We start from the raw sequence: 20,146 nt of genomic DNA, 5'->3' as shown, positions 1-20,146 counted from the left end.
CGTTTTCCCTTCTCGCTAATCAACCACGCCCCCGAGCCCCAGCGCCAGATCAGGAACCTACCGGTTGGTAGTTGATGGCTGGATTCATGCTCGGAGTTGTAGTGCGGATGAGGCCAGGCTTAGGAGGAACCCGCTGCCCTTGTAACTGGGCAGGGTTCGGAGCGATCACACGCTGCGACATAAGCATATGGGGCAGAGTCGTGTTTGTGGCAGACCTAATGACACTGTGACCCTGCCGAGAAAGGAAACAAGAAATAAATTTAAAAAAATAAAGACTTGAGGCAAACCAGAATTTTTAGTTCCCTGATCAGGCTCTGCAACAGCAGAGAACTTCCACTTATCTGTAATTCCAGTTAACTTCTAACGTGAGACACCGCTCAAAGAAATTAACTTTCCCTCTAATTGTCCTTTATTTTAAATAATCACGTCCATTTTGCCTGGAGGGAGGACAGCTCAAGTGAACATACTCCTGTTTTCTGCAGAGAGGCTGGAATTGCACCTGAGTCAAGAAAAGGGGTAGGAATCTCGTGGAGCAACCACTTCCCAGGCGCCAGCCAGCTCCCTGGGAAGAGGAGGGACCGCCGGGATCTAGGCTGGGATGTTTTGGAAGGTGATTTTCAAGGCACACATTTGTGGCCTACTTTTGCATTAAAAATTTGACAGCTGTGGAAAAACACAAGGGGAAAAGAGGGGGTTTAAGAAAAAAAAAAAAACCCAACCAAAAAGGAGCTGTTTGCCAGCTGTATGGAGGTATTAAAACCAGAATTCCCAGCGGTGCCCGAGTTCAAAGCAAAAGAGTTCTGAGAGTCCTGGCCAAGCGGGAGACGGGTGTCTGCCTTTGGTGCGGGAACACAGAGGCGTGTTACAAACCCCAGTCCCGGGCAGTCAGAAACACGAGGCGGCGACTGGGGAGACCGGGGCACGGGCCGAGCCAGGGCTTGACCTGCCCGGGCTTCTCCTCACACCGAGGTCCTCCTGGCTCGGAGCACCGCCAGAACGGCTCCCAGGGGGGCGCACAGGTAGAAGGGCTCCATTTTTTAATCATAGATGATCTTAAAACACTAAACACCTCCTTTCTGACAACCTTTTCCTCTTGCTTTCGTTATTAGACTTGTTCTAGATGAGGTTCTTCGCTGTCACACACAAGACAAGCTTCACAAAGCCTGCGCAAACAATGCGTTTCCTCTTCTCCCAAAGCCCGTTTCCTTTACCAGCCCGATCCCACTGCGAAGTCACAATAGACTTGACCCCAACTCGTTGCCATAGCAAAGAAAACAAATGCCACAAACAAAGAAGATGGTTAACGGAGGGAGCAAACGATCAGCAAGATTGAAATGAAAGTCTTTTTGGCAAAAGCAGGCAGGAAAGCTGCAGGCAGAGAGACACGCTGGAGGAACACCCCCGTCCTGTCCCGTACAGCATCTTCCCAGCATCTGGGTTCACAGCCGGACGGCTAGGGCTTTGCAATTCCAATACGTTACCAAAGCAATAGAACTGTCAGCCTCTTGCTGAAAGGACAAAGTCCGTTCCCTGCAGAGCTCAGGGAAGAGGGACGCTGGGGGACGGGTGCCCCGAGGTGGCAGGGGACCCCGAGCCCTGGAGCAAGCCCCAGGAGGGACATGCCCATCGCCCCTCAGCTCCACGCACAGCCCCAGCGCCCAAGCGCCACTGCGCTCACGCCCTCGGCTTCTCGTTTATGCCGGCAGCGTTAAACAATTGTGTCACCTCCAATCAGCGTCCCCCCAGCGCGCAGGCAGAAAGGTGCCGTGGCACACAGCACCCCGCCCGGCCTATAGCGCTTTCCCAAAGAAGGTCAACACTTCGATTCCCTGTTTTGCCTGCATTTTTCTTCACCCTCATCCTCTGACCGCTCTGCACCATTTCAAAAAGCAGCTCTGCCGACCGGCCGCTCCTGCAGGTACGTGCAAACGAGCCGTTTTCTCCCTGCCAGCCCCAGGACTTGCATCACCAAGCAGCAGACAACTTTCTTCAGGGCCACCACATGTAAATTCAGCTCGACACAAGACGAATCGTCAGCTGGACTGACCTCCAGCCCTCCCCGCTGAAAAATCTGCCCCTTCTGAAGCAGCAGAGCACCCAGACCTCCCCATCGCGCAAGGGGCCGAGAGCTGGGACAGGCACGAAGCGTTACGGGGAACGTCCCAGCCCCATGGTGGGACACCAGACCGTTCTACTCACGGTGCTGAGAACTGCCAGCACGCATCTGCCTCCCGGGAAAAGCATCCCCGTTGGGCAGAGACCAAGCAAAAGTCAGTGTGTTTTGCCCGGAAAATGGGTGTGAGGAAGGCTCACCTGTAATGTCCTTAAGTTCTGAGGCTCAACCCCCTGAGCTCCAGGCCTGGAGGGAAGCTTGGACAGTCCCTGCTGTCCCACGTGAGCAGGAGATGGCTGGACAATAGACGCCGCATTCTGGACAACCGGAGTCTAGATCAAGAGAAAACGAGAACTGGCATCAGTGCGCGATGCTTGGAAAGGAGATCCACCGCCAGACCCGACGCAGACCAGGCCTCATCGATGCTACGCCAAGTATTAACACTTCGGAGCTGCACTGATGTATCTCCTCAGCTGGCCCTGAGGGCAGCCCACGGGGTAGGACGGGCCGTGGATTTGCCACAGACACCCTTGGGTAAGAAACAGTCACACAGGAGGACAAACACGGAGTAAAGGGGAGTCCAAGAGCAGAGCAAGGCTTTGTCTTTGCCCGCTGACAGGCTTCGGCGAGGCCAAGCACCTTCCCCTCATCCCGACCCGCTCAGAGCTTCACCTTCTGTACCACATTCTCCTTTTGCAGCTGACTTTGCCTCAGTTTCTTCAGCAACACAAGCCTGGCCTCCTCCAGCCGTAGCTCATCCCGAAGCTGCTTGATCAGCTGCTGTCGCTCCTCTATGCTTTTACCCTACAAAGAGGCAGGAAATCAGTCAAAACGCAAAGAGCTGGAACCTGCCGCCTGTGCCTTGGTGGCAAGGGGGCGCGCAGAAGCTTTAATACAAGCAAGGATTTGTACCATGGACAACCAGAGGTGCAAGACCCTTACGCCCACAAGTTACCGCATCGCTCAGAAACCCCCTTAGCTCCCAAATCCTGCCAAAAAGCAGAACCCCCCGCAGCACGTCAGCTCTCCGCGGGAGCCTGGGACAGCCGAGAAACTCCTTACCTTAAACATTTCAAGATTTGCTGCCTTAAGTCTTTCCTCCATGCGAGAGCTGGAGCGGGGACTGGACGCTTCATTATCAGAGAGGACAATTATATCCGGCGAAGGGGTTAATCGTCCCCTGTCCTGGTCACTGCGTAACAGAAGGGAGGAAAAAAAACAACAGGCTGAGCCACAAGACCGAGACATGGGCAGCAAATGTGGGAGCGGGACAAGCCCCGGCTCCCCCGCGGATGCGACTGGAGCTTGGCACCACTCTCCGAGGCCTGCGGAGGCTCCAGGACAGGAGCATCCTCTGCTCACGGGAGGAAAAAGACTCCTTTAAAACAGTTTTCTTCACCAGGGTGAAAGGTGGGTTGTTTTAAGCACACGGTAAGCAAACACGTGATGCAAACCCTATCTGCCCGGGTGCCAGCCGGGCGTTAATAACGAGCCACACAGTAACTGAAGAGGGAGACACAACCGTAGCCAGGTGCCGAGATGAGAGGGAACGGGGGCTGATACTCCGGCCTGGGCTTGTTCCTACTTACTCGGGAAGATGGCCATGACGCTGGAGACGAGAGTGGGCTAAGTCCCCCAGCTAACAGAAATGTAAATACTCCAAGCCTATCTCAACACAAATCTACTTTAAAAGGTCACTCCATAAAGGAAACCTGAATAAACACCCTGCGTAGAGTCAAAAGAGCCAATTGAACCGTGACCTAGGGATCAGCAAACGAGAGGAGCAGCAACAACGGCAGCCCGTCACCGGGGAAAAAAAATAAATATTAAAAATAAAGAAATCAATGCTATAATCCAGCAGTATCCAAGCACCGTGCTGTTCGTGTGGCATCCCAGTCAGGAGACACCAATAAAAGCCCTTTGCTGTCACCAATTTGATGTGAGGGTGCGTGGCGAGCCCTGGAGAAACGCTGACCAGTGCGGTGTGGAGCGCAGGAGCGCCACGGCTGGAACGCACGGCGGGCACGCTGCCACCCAGGCAGGCAGATTATCGCCCTGGGCTCCCTGGAAGGTCTTTGGGGCAGGAGACACACACATTATCTTATCTGAAACTTCCAGTTTGGAAGCAGGGAGCCAAATCCCAGCTCCCAGGCTGGGCTGCTCCGAGGACGGAGGGTCCGGAGAGGATGCTTGGAGCAGGACGCTGGCTCACTCGGGGGTTTTGCCTTCGGCAGCTTCGTCTCCCAAATGTTCGAGCCGCGTTCGTGGGCATTTCGAAGCACTGGTGCTGCGGAGCTGCCTTTTTCTCCAGCCGTTGCGCGTCCACGGCAAACCCCGTCACTCAGGGAGTCTGCGGGTCACTCTTCAGCTGGAGAAATGTCCCCAGCAGCGTGGCTCCAAACCATCAATAAATCAAAAAAAGAAGAAACCAAAGACGTGAAGGCTCTGGGTTGTGCCCGAAGGTGCCGGGACATGGCTCTGTGGGTTATTTGTGGGTGCGTTGTTTCAGAGCTCTCAATAACCCCTTTGTGGGCCGTCACACACTTAAGGCGTCACATGAACACACTATCTGCTGATCAACACGTGTCCTGTTCTGGTGGGTCTCCTTTCGATACCCCACGGAGGCCGCGTGCGGGACCCAAACCAGGGGTTTTCCAGCTGCTGCTCCCTCTCTGGAGCAGAGGAGGTTTCTCAGGAGGGTTTCCAGGTGGGGCAGAGCCCGTGGTCTGTCCCAGCAGCGCGGTCAGCGGAGAAGGTCCAGAGCATCCTATTGAGATCAAGTCAGCCCGAGCCCATCCAGGCCAACCAACCTGCACCCAAGGAGTTTTATATTTAGCTGGCCAAGAGCGAGAGCTGCTCTTGGATGAGTCTTCAACAGCTCTTGAGCAGCCCATCACCCTCCCACGGCATTTTAGCTGGCTCCTGCTGCCAGCTACCCACGGCGCCCCTCTCCAAACTATCAGTCAGGGCACGTCTATACACGAAACTGCTCGGGAACAAACACGTCCTTGCCACGAAGCATGGATCCCGGGTCATCTCGCAGCCACCGTTCCCCAAACACAGTCTCAAATGTCACCGAATACCGTGATGACCAAGTGTTTGGGCAGGAGGCTCTCTGGAATGCACAGGATCGCACGTTAAAAATAAAATGGGCTTTTGCAGAGGGTCTCTTCCCCCACCAGCATCGGGGCTGCTCGCGCGGACCCCGCAGGCACTGAAAACACGTCCCTTATTTTGCTGCAAGTCTCTGGATGCCGCTTGCTTTGAGTAGCAGCATCCCAAACCCCAGACGAGAGGCACTGAGGGCAATCCAGCATCGAACACAACAGGTTTTCTTGCTCCTCTTGCATTTTTGGCCACATCTCGGGCACACACCCAGAGTAATAAAGCATCGGATTTTTGGTCCAGGATTTTCCTCAATGCGGGCTGCTGGCATTACGGCTGCTGGTGATTATTTTGCACAAGCATCCAGATACGTCCAGGCTGGTTTATTTACATTCCATCAGGGGGAAAAAGCAAAGCCAGCGTCAAAACCAGACAGGGGAAAACAGGGCCATCTGCAAAGAATTGCTGAGTGTGTCAGGGCTGTTTTATTTACTTTTGTCAAGGCAAGAGCATAATTACAACAAAAGTAGTGGAAGAAGAGCTGCACCGACGGTGCAGGAGGCAGGCCGAGGTGAGGAGACGTGGAGCATATTCCCGAGCAAACTCCACCTTCGTGACCCCTGGTTAGGAAAGTTAAAACACCCTTTAGCCTTATTTCACTTGCTAGAGATATTTTTCACACTGAGTTATTTCAAAAACTCGCGGCAGAATTTTTCTACCTCTTTTTAGGGCTGATTTCTTTTCAATCCCGGTGCCCACGCCCAGTGCTGGTCCCTAACCGGACTCCCCGCGTCCTGCACAATACTGGAGTAACTCAGCCCTCCGCATTGCTGGCGTTCGCCTGCCAGCTCTTCGGGGGAAGATGACCTGCACAATAACTTACCCAGTGCCACGGTTATTCCTCGAGAGCTGAAACCCATTCGCCAAGGGGTTGAGTATCACCCGTGTTGTCTCACGCACGGGGCTTCTGGGGAGAATTGGGCTTTTCAGAGGTGTGATACCCCGAAGATGCGCTGGGAGCAAGACACAAGCAAAAGCCGGGCACGTACAAAGGGTGTTGCTTGTACCCGAATGCTCCCACGGGCACAGATAAAACCCCGCGGTGCACAACTATAACATCCCTGCCTCACCGCACGCAGTTCTTCAGATTTTACAGGAGGCTGAACGAGCGGCAGAGGCGGCCGGGCAGATTTAAGCCATGTATATTGTCATTAAAGAAAAACAATCCAGGTGATTTTCTCCTTCCCACCTCCAGGTCTGTTCACCACTTGTGATGCTCCGTAAGCCGGAGCGTGCCAGATCAGAAAGCGTCTATGAAGGCATTCATCTTTATAATATTTACTACACTGACAGCACCCAGAAGCGCAGAGATCTCCTGCCTTCAAATCCCCGGTCCATCAGCCGCTCACCACTCCTGTTGGGACAGGAGCCCCACAGAAGCGCTGGCAGCACCCCCTCGTCATCCAAAAGCCCCCACCAACACAAGAAGACCCCAATATGACACAACAACGAAGACAAAACCATCTTGGTTTTGCTGAATCGCAATCCTGGCTCCTCGATGAAAGGGGAGACCAAGAACAGAGAAGGCTGGGAACAGGCACCCCGTCCCAAGGAGGGCTCACGCTGCCCTCGGACCTTCCTGCTCAAGCAGCCAAACTTCCCCCACGTCCACACGCCGAGACGTACTCAACCAGCTGGGACACCGTCATCGACCTCCTGGCCCGTGAATGCAGCTCCCGCCATTGCAGGCGGCAGCTTTGTGCAGGAATTACCAACACCTTCAAACGCGCTTCAACCACAGGTACCTGGTTGCTGAGCAAGGGGCAGTCACTCATCTGAGCCTCCCACAAAACAGACTCATGGAAGGGTTTAGATGCGAAGGGACCTTAAAGACCATCCAGGTCTCCCCCTGCCCTGGGCAGGGACACCTCCCACCAGCCCAGGTGGCTCCAAGCCCCGTCCAACCTGGCCTTGAACCCCTCCAGGGATGGGGCAGCCACAGCTTCTCTGGGCAACCTGGGCCAGGGGCTCACCCCCCTCACAGCCAGGAATTCCTTCCTCACATCTCATCTCAATCTCCCCTCTTCCAGTGGAAAACCCTTCCCCCTCGTCCCATGGCTCCCCTCCCTGCTCCAGAGTCCCTCCCCAGCTTTCCTGGAGCCCCTTGAGGGACTGGAAGGGGCTCCAAGGTCCCCCCAGAGCCTTCTCTTCTCCAGGCTGAACCCCCCCAGCTCTCTCAGCCTGTCCCCACAGCAGAGGGGCTCCAGCCCTCCCAGCATCTCCGGGGCCTCCTCCGGCCCCGCTCCCACAGCTCCGTGTCTCTCCTGTGCCGAGGCCCCGGAGCTGGAGGCAGCACTGCAGGGGGGTCTCCCCCGAGCGGAGCAGAGGGGCAGAATCCCCCCCTCGCCCCCTTGCCCACGCTGCTGGGGATGCAGCCCAGGCTGCGGGGGGTTCTGTGCTGCCAGCGCACATTGCCAGCCCATGGCCAGATTTTCACCCACCAAAACATCTCAGGAAGGTCTCAGCACTTTGCACCTACTTAAAACAGGACTCCTCCATTCTGCTCCTCCACCCGACAGCCCAGCCTGCACTTTGGAAAGGAAAGCTCTGCAGGAAAAAACATTTAATTCTTCCTCGCAGAGGCAGGAGCCTGGCGAGGGCCAGGTTTGAGAGCGACTGTCCGTGCCACTTGCATCAGAGCTGGCCTCCAGCTAAATAAAGGACTTCTGCTGCCACTTTTGTAGGTGCTAATAAAAAGTCCTGGCCGGAGGGGAAGCCCTCGTCCCTCGCGCGCACCCACAGGGTCTGCTCTGCCAGCCACCCGGCGACTGGAGCTCATAACACTAAACGTACGGACGGAGGAAGAAACAAAATCCATCTGGTTTTGGGGTGGAATAAGAAGGGCAGCAGAAGCAAAAACAATGAAAGAACGGTGCTGAATGCCTTCCAGGGAAGCTCTACTGGGAGAGCAGGCTCCGCTTCTCGGCGTTCAGCCAAAGGGACCTCGCAGACACCAGGAAGACTCCCCCAGGCCCCCAGGACCGCAAAATGTCGATTTAATTTCTGACTTGGGTTCTCACATCTGGCAGAGCACAGGATTAACAACAGGCAAGCTACAGACTCCAGTCATTTGGCACCTACCTTCTCCTCGCGCTCATATCCACCGGCTCATCGTTAATGTTTTCCTTCCCTGGCCTCCCTGCAGTCCTGCCATCCCCATGGGGCCTAAGGCTCCCATTCAGCTTTTCTTCATAGACTTTCACACCATCCTGCTTCACCGGGAGCTCGTGGGGCACCTCGATGCCCGAGAGGTCTTTCCTCTTCAGCAGTGCCAGCATCTTCAGGCGCTCCATCGCCTCATGTCCTTCCATTTTCAATCTCTTTGCCAGGACATCATCCCGGTCATCTGCTTGGTCCAAGCTCCGTTTCAAGAGGTTCAGGCGCAGAGCATCCTCCGTCATTCTGTCCATCCTGCGGGACAGAGGTTGAGATAAGGACACATTCAATATCACGGCAAACAGCAAACCCGGCTTAGCTCCCCCGGGGGCCGGCGGGGACCTCCGAGCCCAGCCTCCCCCCTCGGGGAGCACCCGCCTCCCACGCTCCGGCGTGCGGTGACCTGCCGGCAGCGGTGCCGCATGCTTTTCGTCCCGATCCCAACGATCCCAACCCCGCCAGGCAGGGAGTTTCCCAAGCAGAAGGAACCGCACGCACCAAACGGGCAAGAGCACCCCACACCCCCCCCAGAACGGGGGCAAAACCCCTCCTTCAGCATCGAAACCCCACCAGCTGCGACCCAGCAAGGTTTACTAGAAAGAGGAACTGGGAAACGCTCAAGTCGTTCAGGGACACGACGAGGGCAGCTCAGTCCCTCCTCGTGCTGCGTGTGCCCAGCCTTAGGTTTTATAAGTCTTTATGCACAGGCTTTGTGCCACCGACTTTTGGTTTTTGAGGGGACCTGCGGCATGGTTTGAGCCCGCTGTTATCGGTATGAATGCCACGGCACACCAGGTTTGGTAGCAAGCTTCCAGAATACAGAAATTCCCCTGCTGCACGGGATTTTTCCCCGCTCTTTCTGCTCTCTCGGGTGAGGAATGCGAGGCACCTTCTCCCTCAAAGGACGAAGGCACACACAAGAGCATCTCCACCCACGCTCCCTCTCCATCTTCCCCGGCCGACCGCCTGCCTCTCCTCCAGGTGCAAAAATGCCCCGTGGCAAACAGATGCAGTAAAAAAAAGAGGGAAGGAGCCACAGAGCCCATCCCAGCCCCATTGCTCTGCTCCCAGGCTGATAAGAAACTACCTACAAAAAAAATAAGAGCCGAGGGAGCTCCACCTGAAAACAGGGCAAGACCAGCTGGGTGAGGTCTTTACCTACCGATGCGCAGACCGGGGCTGGGGATGATAACAAACAACCAGGAAATAAGTCAGAATTAAGACGTGGCCGTCTCAAAACCACCGATAGCTTGTTTCGCTCCGCACGCCAGCAGCTCGCAGGGGCTCGTTAATAAGGTCTGTGTGCTCCGAGTCGAAAGACGAGGCCAAAGCAGCCGAACCTTGGGCACCTCTGCTCCTCCACGCTGGCTTCAGGTGGAGCTTCCTAAACTTCCTCACGAGACAAAGCTGCGCCGAGCCAAATTTCTGCCAAGAAAATGTTGTTCTGGCTCAGTTCTAAATCCCCTCTAATTACACATCTTCCGAAGCACAGCTGGCACACGAGTTCAACTGCAGCATCAATACGGTTTCAAGGGTACGAACTGCGCTAGAGAAACCTTACTCTTAAAAAAAGGGGTGCAGCCACGGCAGGCAGCAAGAAAACAAATGCAAATTCACAACGCAATAGAAAAAGAGTCCGATGAAGCCTCTGGCGCAGCCCGATCTCAAAGAGGCTGCCACGTTCAGGGTGAGCACCTTCGACTTCTTTCTACTTGACAGTCTGGTCTCTCTGCAGGAAAATGCACGTCTTCTGCAACCAAATATAGAAAGGCAAGCGCAGGCAAGCCAAGGGAGACACATGAAATGCCGCTCTCCGCCCCCGTCCCTAAGAAGTGACCCCAGGTTAAATTGGAGCTGTGAGCGGCGGTGGGTTATTTAAGAGAGCATGGGATAGCGAGGAGCCTCACCGCACCCGGCGCTGCGGTCTGGATCCGGCTGCTGGGAAAGCGCCGAGCTCCAATTAACTCAGCCATGAAAGGGCCTCCACGGCTGCTTCCTCCACTTCGTACTCTTGGGAGATGAAAGAAAGCGAGGAGGAGGAGGAAGAGGAGGAGGAGGAGGAGCAGAAGCAGGAGCAGGAGGAGGGAGAAGTCCAGATACCTGGCAGACAAAGGCTGATGTGCGGGGAGGGAGCGCAGGCACTTTCTAACCAGCCATCGCTTCAGCGTTTGCTTGAGGACACAGTAAAAAAGCATCCCTAGATAGTGGTACCCACCCCGCCGTGCGGTCAAGTCATCCCGCGGGTTCTCCCCTACTGAGAAGCCACTTCGTCCCTACAAAACAAGCTCCACGTTGATACATGAACTGAATGTATCGCTTAAAAAAACCCCAAACACCACACAGCCAGCACAGGAGAGCTGGTGGCACCCAGACTGATAATTCTACTGAATTACGACTTGGTACTCAAAAATCTGCTTCATGCACATGGATATTTCACGTCGTGTTCCCACACCAAGACAAATGCAGCTGCAATATTGCTGGCAAGCAGCAAAATAAAACAATACTAGAGGGCACAAAGGAGGTTCAGGCTTCCTGAGAGCACAGTGGTCGTCTTCTGGCCTTCAGAAGGGTAGTGAGATGTACCCGTGTGAGGAAAACCATCAGATCATCGTAAAAACTTGCCCATTTTAAGAAATATGAAAGATGACATCGGCACCTCAAGGTGACACGTCAGCAAACCTGGCACGGGCCAAAAAAAAGCAACGTACCCAAAGGGAGAGTTGCTGGGCTGTGATGAGGTTTCAGACCGAGCCATAGCCCTTCGCAGGCAGTTATTTAAGCAAGTCAAAGCAGCGCCAAGAAACGTGAGCGGAGTTGGGTGCTCCCTTTAAAGACCCACGGCCGCCGCTGGCCCCCTGAGCTGCCACATGGGAAAAGAGAAGCAATGACCTGCTGGTTGGGGGCTGCCCCTGCCCTCCCGCCAGAAGGAAGCTGTCAAGCCCCGTCTGCAGGCTCGCACGGGATGAGGAGCCACATTGCTGCGCTCCGATCCGAGTCGGAGCATGAGACAAAACCAGCGGCGGAGGCAGCGGCAGGATCTGTGCCGAGCGAGGGAGTCGGCAGCAGCCAGGGCCCACCACCACCAGCGAGACCAGGCAGGAGCACAGCGGCGGTACGACACGAGAACAAACCTATCGCTCCATTTCTGCAAGACAGAAGGTCTCTTTCCACCTCCCCTTCCCCACAGGAAGCCCAGGGACCTGCCGCTCCCATCACCAAAGTGGCGTTTTGGGTGTCCCCCACCTACGCGGACCCATCATGCTCCATGGCGAGAGCGGTACCATGTCCCCGAGCATCACAGCACCCCCGTGATTTTCCACCTTTGCTGTCCCCTGCTCGCACAGAGCCATAGCACGAGCGGTTTGTCGTTTGGAAAGTTAAAGAAACACCATCTCAGGAGGCAGAAGGGGAAAACAGCGGGTTGGCAATCAAAGATCTGGCCAACAAACACCAAGGGAACGCCACAGCGATCCAGGACTCGACGGCCACCAGTCAGCGGGATTTCGACAGTGTCCTTTAGCACACCCACTTGCTGCAGGAGGGGAGGACTGAGCAGACCGGGAATGAACCCCCTGCTCGCACAGACGCCGGTAGATGGTATCTGAAGGTTTCAAAATGCCCTCTCCCCTCTAACGTAAGTGGCTTCGGTACTAGAAACAAATCAAAAGCGCTGTTATCAGAAACAGGTACCACAACTATTTAATCCTTTCAAGAGGAGGCTTTCCAGGCTGGGTAAGGAGCACGTGCTTTCAGCCAGATTCAATAAAAATTAAATTAGGCTTCAGATTCTTTATTGAATGGGGCCCTTCAGCATGAACACTCAGCTGCGAGGAGGGGGAAGGGAGAAACTGCAGCTTTCCTGGGAATTTCCAGAGCATCTCGACTGAGGAACTGGGCAAGCCAGGGAAGAGCACTCCACTTCACCCAAAAATCAACAGAAAAGAGCAGGAATTCTTCTAACCATGGGCTGATCAACCAGCCTAAAGGCCAGGCGGTCTGGAACCTCAGTACTGGCCCCACTCTGTGTCACCGTAACCCCAGTGCAGAGCAGAGGTTAAACGGCCCTGGTTGGACTGGGAAAGGAGGACTGGCCATGGAGCACCTCCGCTTTATCGGCGGTCTGGAATTCTAAACTAAGCAAGAGCGGATTTTTTCCCCCCCTCTGAATTTTAGCCGCTTGGCAGAAGAAACCAGCCTCATTAATCAGCCGGTAACAGGACCAGGGTGCGTTGAGCGATGCCGGTCGGCCGCCCCAGACAGCGCGGGTGTGCTGGAGTCACACCTGAAGGACGGGAGGCAACGGGCATCGCGGCACATCCTCACCAAAACCAGACCATCCAGACTCGCCTGCCTCCGGCAAAAGCGCTCCCGGAGATCTGGCGCATCCCAGGAAGCAGGCTCTCCCTCTTGCTTCCCTAAGGAACTTCTTTGAAAAAAAAAAAAACAACCACACAACAAAAAACAAAAATTGAAACAAAATTCTCAAACGGTGGCAAAATCCTCCAGGGGAAAACAAGGGAGCTATAAAACATGTTTTGTTTCTGACTTGATATAGACTGTAATTATCTCCAGTTGCAGCTCTGTAGGTGAGCAGGCTTTCCCAAATATCCAGAAAAAAAATAGCTGGTGTCAGTTTAGAGCCAACATTTAAGAGGGAGGAGGCGGCCAAAGGAGAAGGGGGGACACCCTGCTCGGCCCCCACAACGCAGGCACACGGGGCGGTCCGAGAGATGAAATGCAGCACCGTCAGCAAGACCGGACCAGCCGCCGTTTGAGGAAAAATGCCTTCTAGGAATCCCAGCAAAACTTCCGCAGCCGAGCTGGAGAACGGTCAGCACCTCGCTGCGATGGGAGCATCACCTTGGTGCTCGACCGACGGGATGTCCCCGATGTAAATGGACAAGTCGCAGTCACTCGGTGCGCAGATGCTCTTCCAAAAGACTTTGGGTCCCCAAATCATAGACTCATGGAATGGTTTGGGTTGGAAAGGATCTTGAAGCTCATCCAGTTCCCGCCCTGCCCTGGGCAGGGACACCTCCCACCAGCCCAGGTGGCTCCAAGCCCCGTCCAACCTGGCCTTGAACCCCTCCAGGGATGGGGCAGCCACAGCTTCTCTGGGCAACCTGCGCCAGGGGCTCACCACCCTCACAGCCAAGAATTCCTTCCTCACATCTCGTCTCAATCTCCCCTCTTCCAGTGGAAAACCCTTCCCCCTCGTCCCATGGCTCCCCTCCCTGCTCCAGAGTCCCTCCCCAGCTTTCCTGGAGCCCCTTGAGGGACTGGAAGGGGCTCCAAGGTCCCCCCAGAGCCTTCTCTTCTCCAGGCTGAACCCCCCCAGCTCTCTCAGCCTGTCCCCACAGCAGAGGGGCTCCAGCCCTCCCAGCATCTCCGGGACCTCCTCCGGCCCCACTCCGACAGCTCCGTGTCCTTCTGCTGTTGGTGCCCCAGAGCTGGAGGCAGGACTGCAGGGGGGTCTCCCGGCGCGGAGCAGAGGGGCAGAATCCCCCCCTTGCCCCCCTGCCCACACTGCTGGGGATGCAGCCCAGGCTGTGGGAGGTTCTGGGCTGCCTGCGCATGTTGCCGACCCATGGCCAGCATTTCCCCCCCCAGCACCCCCAAGCCCTTCTCTCAGGGCTGCTCTCCATCTCTCCATCCCTCCATACCCAGCCTGGGCTGGCACCAGGGCTGGTCGCGCCCCAGCGCAGGACCCTGCACTTGCCCTGGTTGAGCCCCATGAGGGTCACATGGTTGAACTTCATGAAGTCCGACGCTGCCGACCATCACCATCACCCGGGCAAGCTCCAACGCCCTCTCTCCACCCCAGCACCAGCCAGTCCCCGCACCCCCTCCCGGCTTATGACCTCGAGAGCTCTCCTCTCCGCAGCCCCTCCAGTTTGATCCACGCGTTCCCGGTGTCACCTGTTTCCAGGCTCACCTTCATTTTTGGTTCACAACGGCCCCCCGCCCGCAGACGACACCACAGGCACCTTGTTGTGTGCGGACATGCGAGAGCCTGGCAGCCCGGTGCCCAGCTGTGCCGATGCCCCCTCCAGCGAGGCAGCCATCAGCCCGAGCGCCGCGCGCTCCTCTGGATGCTCCTTTGGCTTGAGGCGCTTTCACGTCTCCGGTGCTCGAAAGACAGGTTTGCCATTCCCAGACAAACAAAGCAGCAGCCCAATTTTCCATTTATATTTGATACAGCACCCACAAGGAAAAAAAAACAAAAACATAAAAACAAAAAACCAAGACAACTATTTTAAAAGTTCTAACAAGTGAGCTGGGCCAAAAAAATTAATATTATACTGGAGAAGCAAGTATATCTAGGGACTAGATACAGCCGGTACGGATAAATATCCTCACATGTGCCCGATGAAGGTGGGACCAAGCAACTGAAATTTGGCAGCATCAACAGAAGTTAATTTCCACCCGAGTTTATGCCAGGAAGCCCCAGGAGGTTACAGCCCCTTCCTTGACTTTCTTTTAGGGCTCCTCCGTTGTGTTAACCCACACTTTTGGCCTCCTACGCGACCAACCATATCGTCCAGCTGCTGTTCGGGGCCTCAGCCCCTCCAGAACTAATTGATGGGTTGCAATTAACAGGCTGACACACCGCAAAGCTGAAAGGCAACACAAGATAACGTGTCATCCTACCTGCCTGCCCAAGAAGCAGCAGCACCCAGAAGGGAAAACCTTACAAGAAACCAGCAGAGACGCAGGGAGACTCCCCTGGAGCTGAGACGGCGGCTGCAGGTGCAGAAAAACCAGACAGAAATCCTCCAACTTCTCCTTCTGGACGCGATCCAGGTGCAACCTACACTCCTCCTTTCTCGCAGGAGTCCGAGCGAGGCGCCCGAGGTGAAGGCCACGACATCCAGACGTCACGCTGCTGCTGCCGGAGATTTCCTCCAGCTCCCAGGCTGGAGCTCTCCATCTGCCCACGCTCCGGGCAGCACTAATCCCACCACGCGTGGACCAGCTGAGACAGGACACGCTCCGAACCTCCACCCCCAGCCCGGCAAGAGCCATGGCTCCTCTTCTCCTCCGCTCCAGACTCTCTGCACAAGGGAATTCCGATCCACCGCGAGGGATCACTGCTTTGCCACGAGGAATCGCTGATCTGCCACGAGGGATCTCTGATCCGCCAACGAGGGATCACTGATCCGCCTCCTCTCTGAACTAGCCGGGGCTAAAACTTTTTGCAGAGCATTCCAAAATCCTCCTGGCAACCCTACTCCCGCCTTCCTGCGAAGCTGTTTATACTGGCCACCCTCACGAGTGAGACGGACTCTACAACAGATCTCCTCCGACATTTCTTAAAAGGAAAATCTTCCCCTGGCCACGTGGTTCCAGCGACACAAGGTCTCCCCAGTCCCACCCTGCCCAGTAACAACCAGTTTCCTTACTCATCTCTGCTCCAGCAGCACAGAGGCAGCCAACAGCCCTGGAAGAGCCGGGGCGGCTCCCTGCGTTCCTGCCTCCGAGGAAGCACGAAAGGAAAAGAACAAACCCGACCTGGCGCCTGCTCTGCTCCCTGCAAAGCCACTCGTCGTCCAGGGAGGAGAAGAGCGAGGACACGGGGGGCAGCACGGGCTCCGGGTACCGACGCACAGAGCAAGGGCCGTGCTCCGTGCCCAGGCGGAACATCACCGTTGTAACCCTGCTGCTCGACGCGACACAGCTCCGAGGGCGCCATCAGCCAGCCCGCAGCAGCAGAGGAGGCAGCACCGGCCCGGCAGCTCCCTCTTGGAGGACAAAGCACCAAAACCAAACCTGCCAGCCCCTGCCTGGTGGTGGGTGCCCGCAGCAGCTCGAGGACACCTGCGGGGATGCTCAGCGCTCGCAGTGAGGATTGAGAGCTGTGGCGAGGACGTCGCTCGGGGCAATTAATCTCCAGATTGTTTGTGAGACGTAGTACTGACCCCACGCCACGTTACAGCACGACCAGGCGATGGTCAGGAACTGCAGACACCGAAAATGTTGCGTGCACGTGGGTATCTCCTGCACAGAGGTTTATGGATGCGCCTGTAGGAGAGAAAATCCTCCCCGTGTGGCTGAAGCAGAGCCCTGTAGGGGCAGGAGAGGGCTGCAGGAACAGAAAGCTGGTCACGCTCGCATGAGGAACGGGATCATACAGTCCTTCGCAGAGGCTATCGGCAGAGTGCGGGTGCGGAGCAGCCTTGGGGAAGGCCAGGTGTCAACGCCATCCCCCAGAAACGAGAACCAAACGCAGACAGACGGGCATCCGCAGCAGCTTCAGGAGACCAGGAACATCCCATGCCCTTTGAGAAGGGCGGTTTTCTAGAAAGATTAATTTCTGCTCTTCCCAAGTGCAGCCTAAGTCCATCCACGTGCGCGGAGCACTCCACCCAACGACGCTCCAGCAGCCAAGAAGGACGGTTTTTCCTCCCGCCCTGACAGGGAAGGAGAGACGTACAGAAATATCCCCAACGCTGGCACGGACACGGTCCAGAAGGGCAGAGCATCTCCCACATCCCACGCAGGCGAGAACAGTTTTCAGCCGCCATCATCAAGGAGAAGGATGCCATCCTCCAGCCACAGACACGCGGCCAGTAACACCAGTAAACCCCAAATCAGTATTTTTGTTTTTTTCCAAGCCATCCAAGCAGATCCCAAGCATACAGGGAAGCTGATGGTTGCAGAGATGCCCTTCCACCACCGGACTCAGCCTAAATCTGCAGCTTGGCGCTGTTTCCAGCTTCAGCCGAGACGTCGCACCAGATTTTACCCCAGCAGGAATAAGCCCCACTGGGATGAGAGATTCAGAAGCGTCACAGGTACCCCTTGCCGCACCCCATGAAATAAAACCCCAGGGGAAGCGAGCGCCTTCACGCACAATTCGGGAACATTTGGGGCTGCGCTAGTTCAAAAAAAGAAAAAAAAAAGCAACTGGGTTGGATTATCGGAACAAATGCGTTTGTAACACACAGGGTTGCACGGAAAAGACTCAGAAACTGGGGCTCCAGTATCCAAACCCCAACGTCCCTGCGTTATCCGTAATGTTTCCAGGGACCCAACGCCCAACCGGCGCGTCCGTCCCAGGTTAGAGCGAAGGCGCACTGTCATTTATATATTCAAAACTATAACGTGGGTGGAATACAAGCTGTTTAAAGCCCTGTTCTGCCGGGCTCGGGGAGCGGAAATGGCACCTACAGGTGCTGGGGTCCAACTCACCTGAACGTGTTCGGCTCCTGCTGTTCAAAACCCGCTTCTGCACCCCCGAATCGCCCGATTCCCTTCGCACACTTAAAAACGCACCGAGCCCATAGGCAAAAAGCGGGTTTCCCCGGGGTTCGTCTCCTCGTCCGGAGCCCGTTGGGATGAAACGGTGTGTCTAAGGGCTGCCGAGAGCCCAGCACATGCCCCGCTCCGACGTCTGCGCTTCCATCTAGGCTGAATTACAAACCAACATCCACGTCGTAAAACGCATTTCAACCCAGCACACACAAAATGGCTGGCTCCCAAGACGAGCATTTCCATACAATACTATAAAAAGGATAATAACCTAAAAAGGTAATTATGACTTAACGGCTCGGCAGTCTGAAGAGAGATCTGCAAGAACACTAATGCAAAGGGTGGGGGGGGGAAGAAAAACCCACCCCACTATCGAATGAAAACGTGTCGCTCTTTGAAGGCTGATGCTACGGATCGTAAGTTGTCAAGAAATACTACGGCGGGCTGGGATTATTGTGTGAGCCGCAAAGAGAAACACTCCGCTGCAGCCCTGTGGAGGAATTTTTCTGCAGGTAAGAAGGAAAATACGTCGGGCCTATCGCGGAGATTTCATCAAGAGCAGAAGGTGCAGGAGGCTTTAAAGAAACACACAGCCCTAAATACAGCCTCAACAAAGAGAAAAGAGCTGACAGAGCCTTTAAAAAAAAAAAATTCACCGAGCGTAAAAGGAGAAGTCATTCATAAATCGGGGGGTGAAGCGAGGCTTCTCCCTGCCACTCAGATGCAAGGGAGGGGAATTAAAAAAAATAATAAAATAAGACAAAGGAAATATTTTAGAAGACAAACCGTGCGGGCAGTTTTCGGCAGGAGTGGGGAGCTGTCTCGGGGTTGCAGCAGACCGTAAATTCTTACAGTCGTTTCGGCGCAAACTCGTTAAAACAGTTCTGCTGTTTCCCCTTCCCGTGGCCGGCTCCGAGCGCTGGGAGACACCCGTGTGTGTCCCCCCCCCCCGGTGGCTTCCTCCCCCCGGCCATCCAGAAGGCAAATTAATACATGAACGGGCAAAATACTCGGCTGTCATTTTCTGATTCTAAGAGTGCTGTGGTCGGTAACGGACACAACTTCCAAACTGATTCGCTGGATAAAATGCCAGTGGCCACAGCTGCGGGGGCGGGGGGGGGAATCACACGGCTCGTGAAACACAACCCTGGCCCCCCCAGCCCCCGAATTGCTCCCCGGCCCCGGGATTTACAGCCCCAGGATGAGTTTTTGCCCGGTACGAACCCAACGGGGCAGCAAAGGCGCTTCTTCCCCTCTCCCACCTTCCCCTCCAAAGTTTGTGTTTTTAGCAAAGTTAATTTCTTAGGAGGGGGGGTCACCACTGCCGCTGCACCCAGCGCAACAGGCCTTACACCTTACCCCATAAAGGCATTTGCGTGGGGAGAGGAAAAAAAAGCTGCTTTTTGCCCCTCGATGGGGGAGAAAAAAATAAATACATATGAACCCACTCCTCCTGCTTCAGGGGGATCGCGTGCACTAGGGAAAAGCAGCCTGGTCGGGAGCAAAACAGGGATAGTAAAGGTAATGGGGGGGAAAGGGGAGCGCTGGCCTCCGTCCTCCTCCTCCTCCTCCTCCCGCCGGCCGGGCTGAGCTCGCCGGGGATGACGCAGGCTTCCTTATATAATGCGCCGCGATTTCCTCGACTGCGGGCCCTGCCTTTGTGGGCGCCGCACGCTCCTGCGCGCTGGCGGCCAGCCACGCGCGCCCGTCAGCTGGCGGCCCCCGGCACCCAGGGGCGGGAGGCGGGGGGGGGAATAACATATAACATTAATAACATAAAATAAAATAAAAGGGGATGGGGAGGGGGGTGCTGTTACAGCAAAGCATCAGCGCTACAGACAAAAGGAAAAATAGTAATTATTATTTTTTGGAATTTTTGACTATAATCAGCCTGCCCATGCAGCGGGGAGGGTCGGATTTAGTAATTCCAGCGGAATAGCGATGGTAGGAGGCTGGTGGGGGTTTTTTTGGGCGGGGGGGAAGGGGGAAGGGATCCTCTCCAACAGCAAATACAAGCAACAGTGCTAGTTGTCTCCTTAAAATATTCTGTAAAGACATTACATTTAGCTGCCAAACTCATGTTAAAAAAAAAAAGAGAGAAAAAGCAGATCTGATAATCCATAAAGAGCCTTTTGTCCGTTTAAAAAAAAATAAAATTAAAAAAAAAAAAGGACAGTCTAAAGAATACTTACAGGTACAATATTCCTGCTGCCTCCTCTAGTTGTCAAGAAAATTAGGGAGAAAAGAAGGGGGGACGGGAGAGCCGGGGAGCGGGGACAGCGGAGCGGGAAGGGGGGAGAGGAGGGCGAGGAAGAGCCAAGCTTTTTTTACGAGGAGCCCTCTCGGAAGAGCATGGGCGGCCCCGCGTGCCATCCCCCTCCAGGGACCTGCAGAAACCCTGTCTCAAAACGGGCACTTCCCTGCCAATCATGCGCTGTACTGTTATATTAAACAAAAGAA

At 55.3% G+C, this 20,146-nt stretch overlaps 1 protein-coding gene across 8 annotated transcripts in view; it reads right to left on the bottom strand.

Moving 5' to 3' along the window:
- The window catches only part of GATAD2B (GATA zinc finger domain containing 2B), a 42,295-nt gene that overhangs the window by 7,692 nt on the left and 14,457 nt on the right, over nt 1-20,146 (bottom strand). For 6 of the 8 annotated variants that reach the window (XR_012584583.1, XR_012584584.1, XR_012584585.1 and 3 more), the window contains exons 2-6: nt 8,360-8,689; nt 3,176-3,305; nt 2,786-2,917; nt 2,314-2,445; nt 62-232 (exon numbers count right to left, since the gene is read on the bottom strand). Coding sequence is in view for 4 of the 8 variants with exons in the window: in XM_074566871.1 (XP_074422972.1) it covers nt 62-232; nt 2,314-2,445; nt 2,786-2,917; nt 3,176-3,305; nt 8,360-8,688 (894 nt within the window). In the remaining 4 variants the exon portion in view is untranslated. Of the gene's footprint in view, nt 1-61; nt 233-2,313; nt 2,446-2,785; nt 2,918-3,175; nt 3,306-8,359; nt 8,690-9,596; nt 9,860-14,421; nt 15,075-20,146 lie in introns of those variants that run through there. The other 2 variants (XM_074566869.1, XM_074566868.1) reach the window with 2 other exon arrangements.

The sequence above is a fragment of the Larus michahellis genome, chromosome 24 (genome assembly GCF_964199755.1).
Source record: "Larus michahellis chromosome 24, bLarMic1.1, whole genome shotgun sequence".
NCBI lineage: Eukaryota > Metazoa > Chordata > Aves > Charadriiformes > Laridae > Larus > Larus michahellis.
This window is presented reverse-complemented; position numbering and strand designations above follow the sequence as displayed.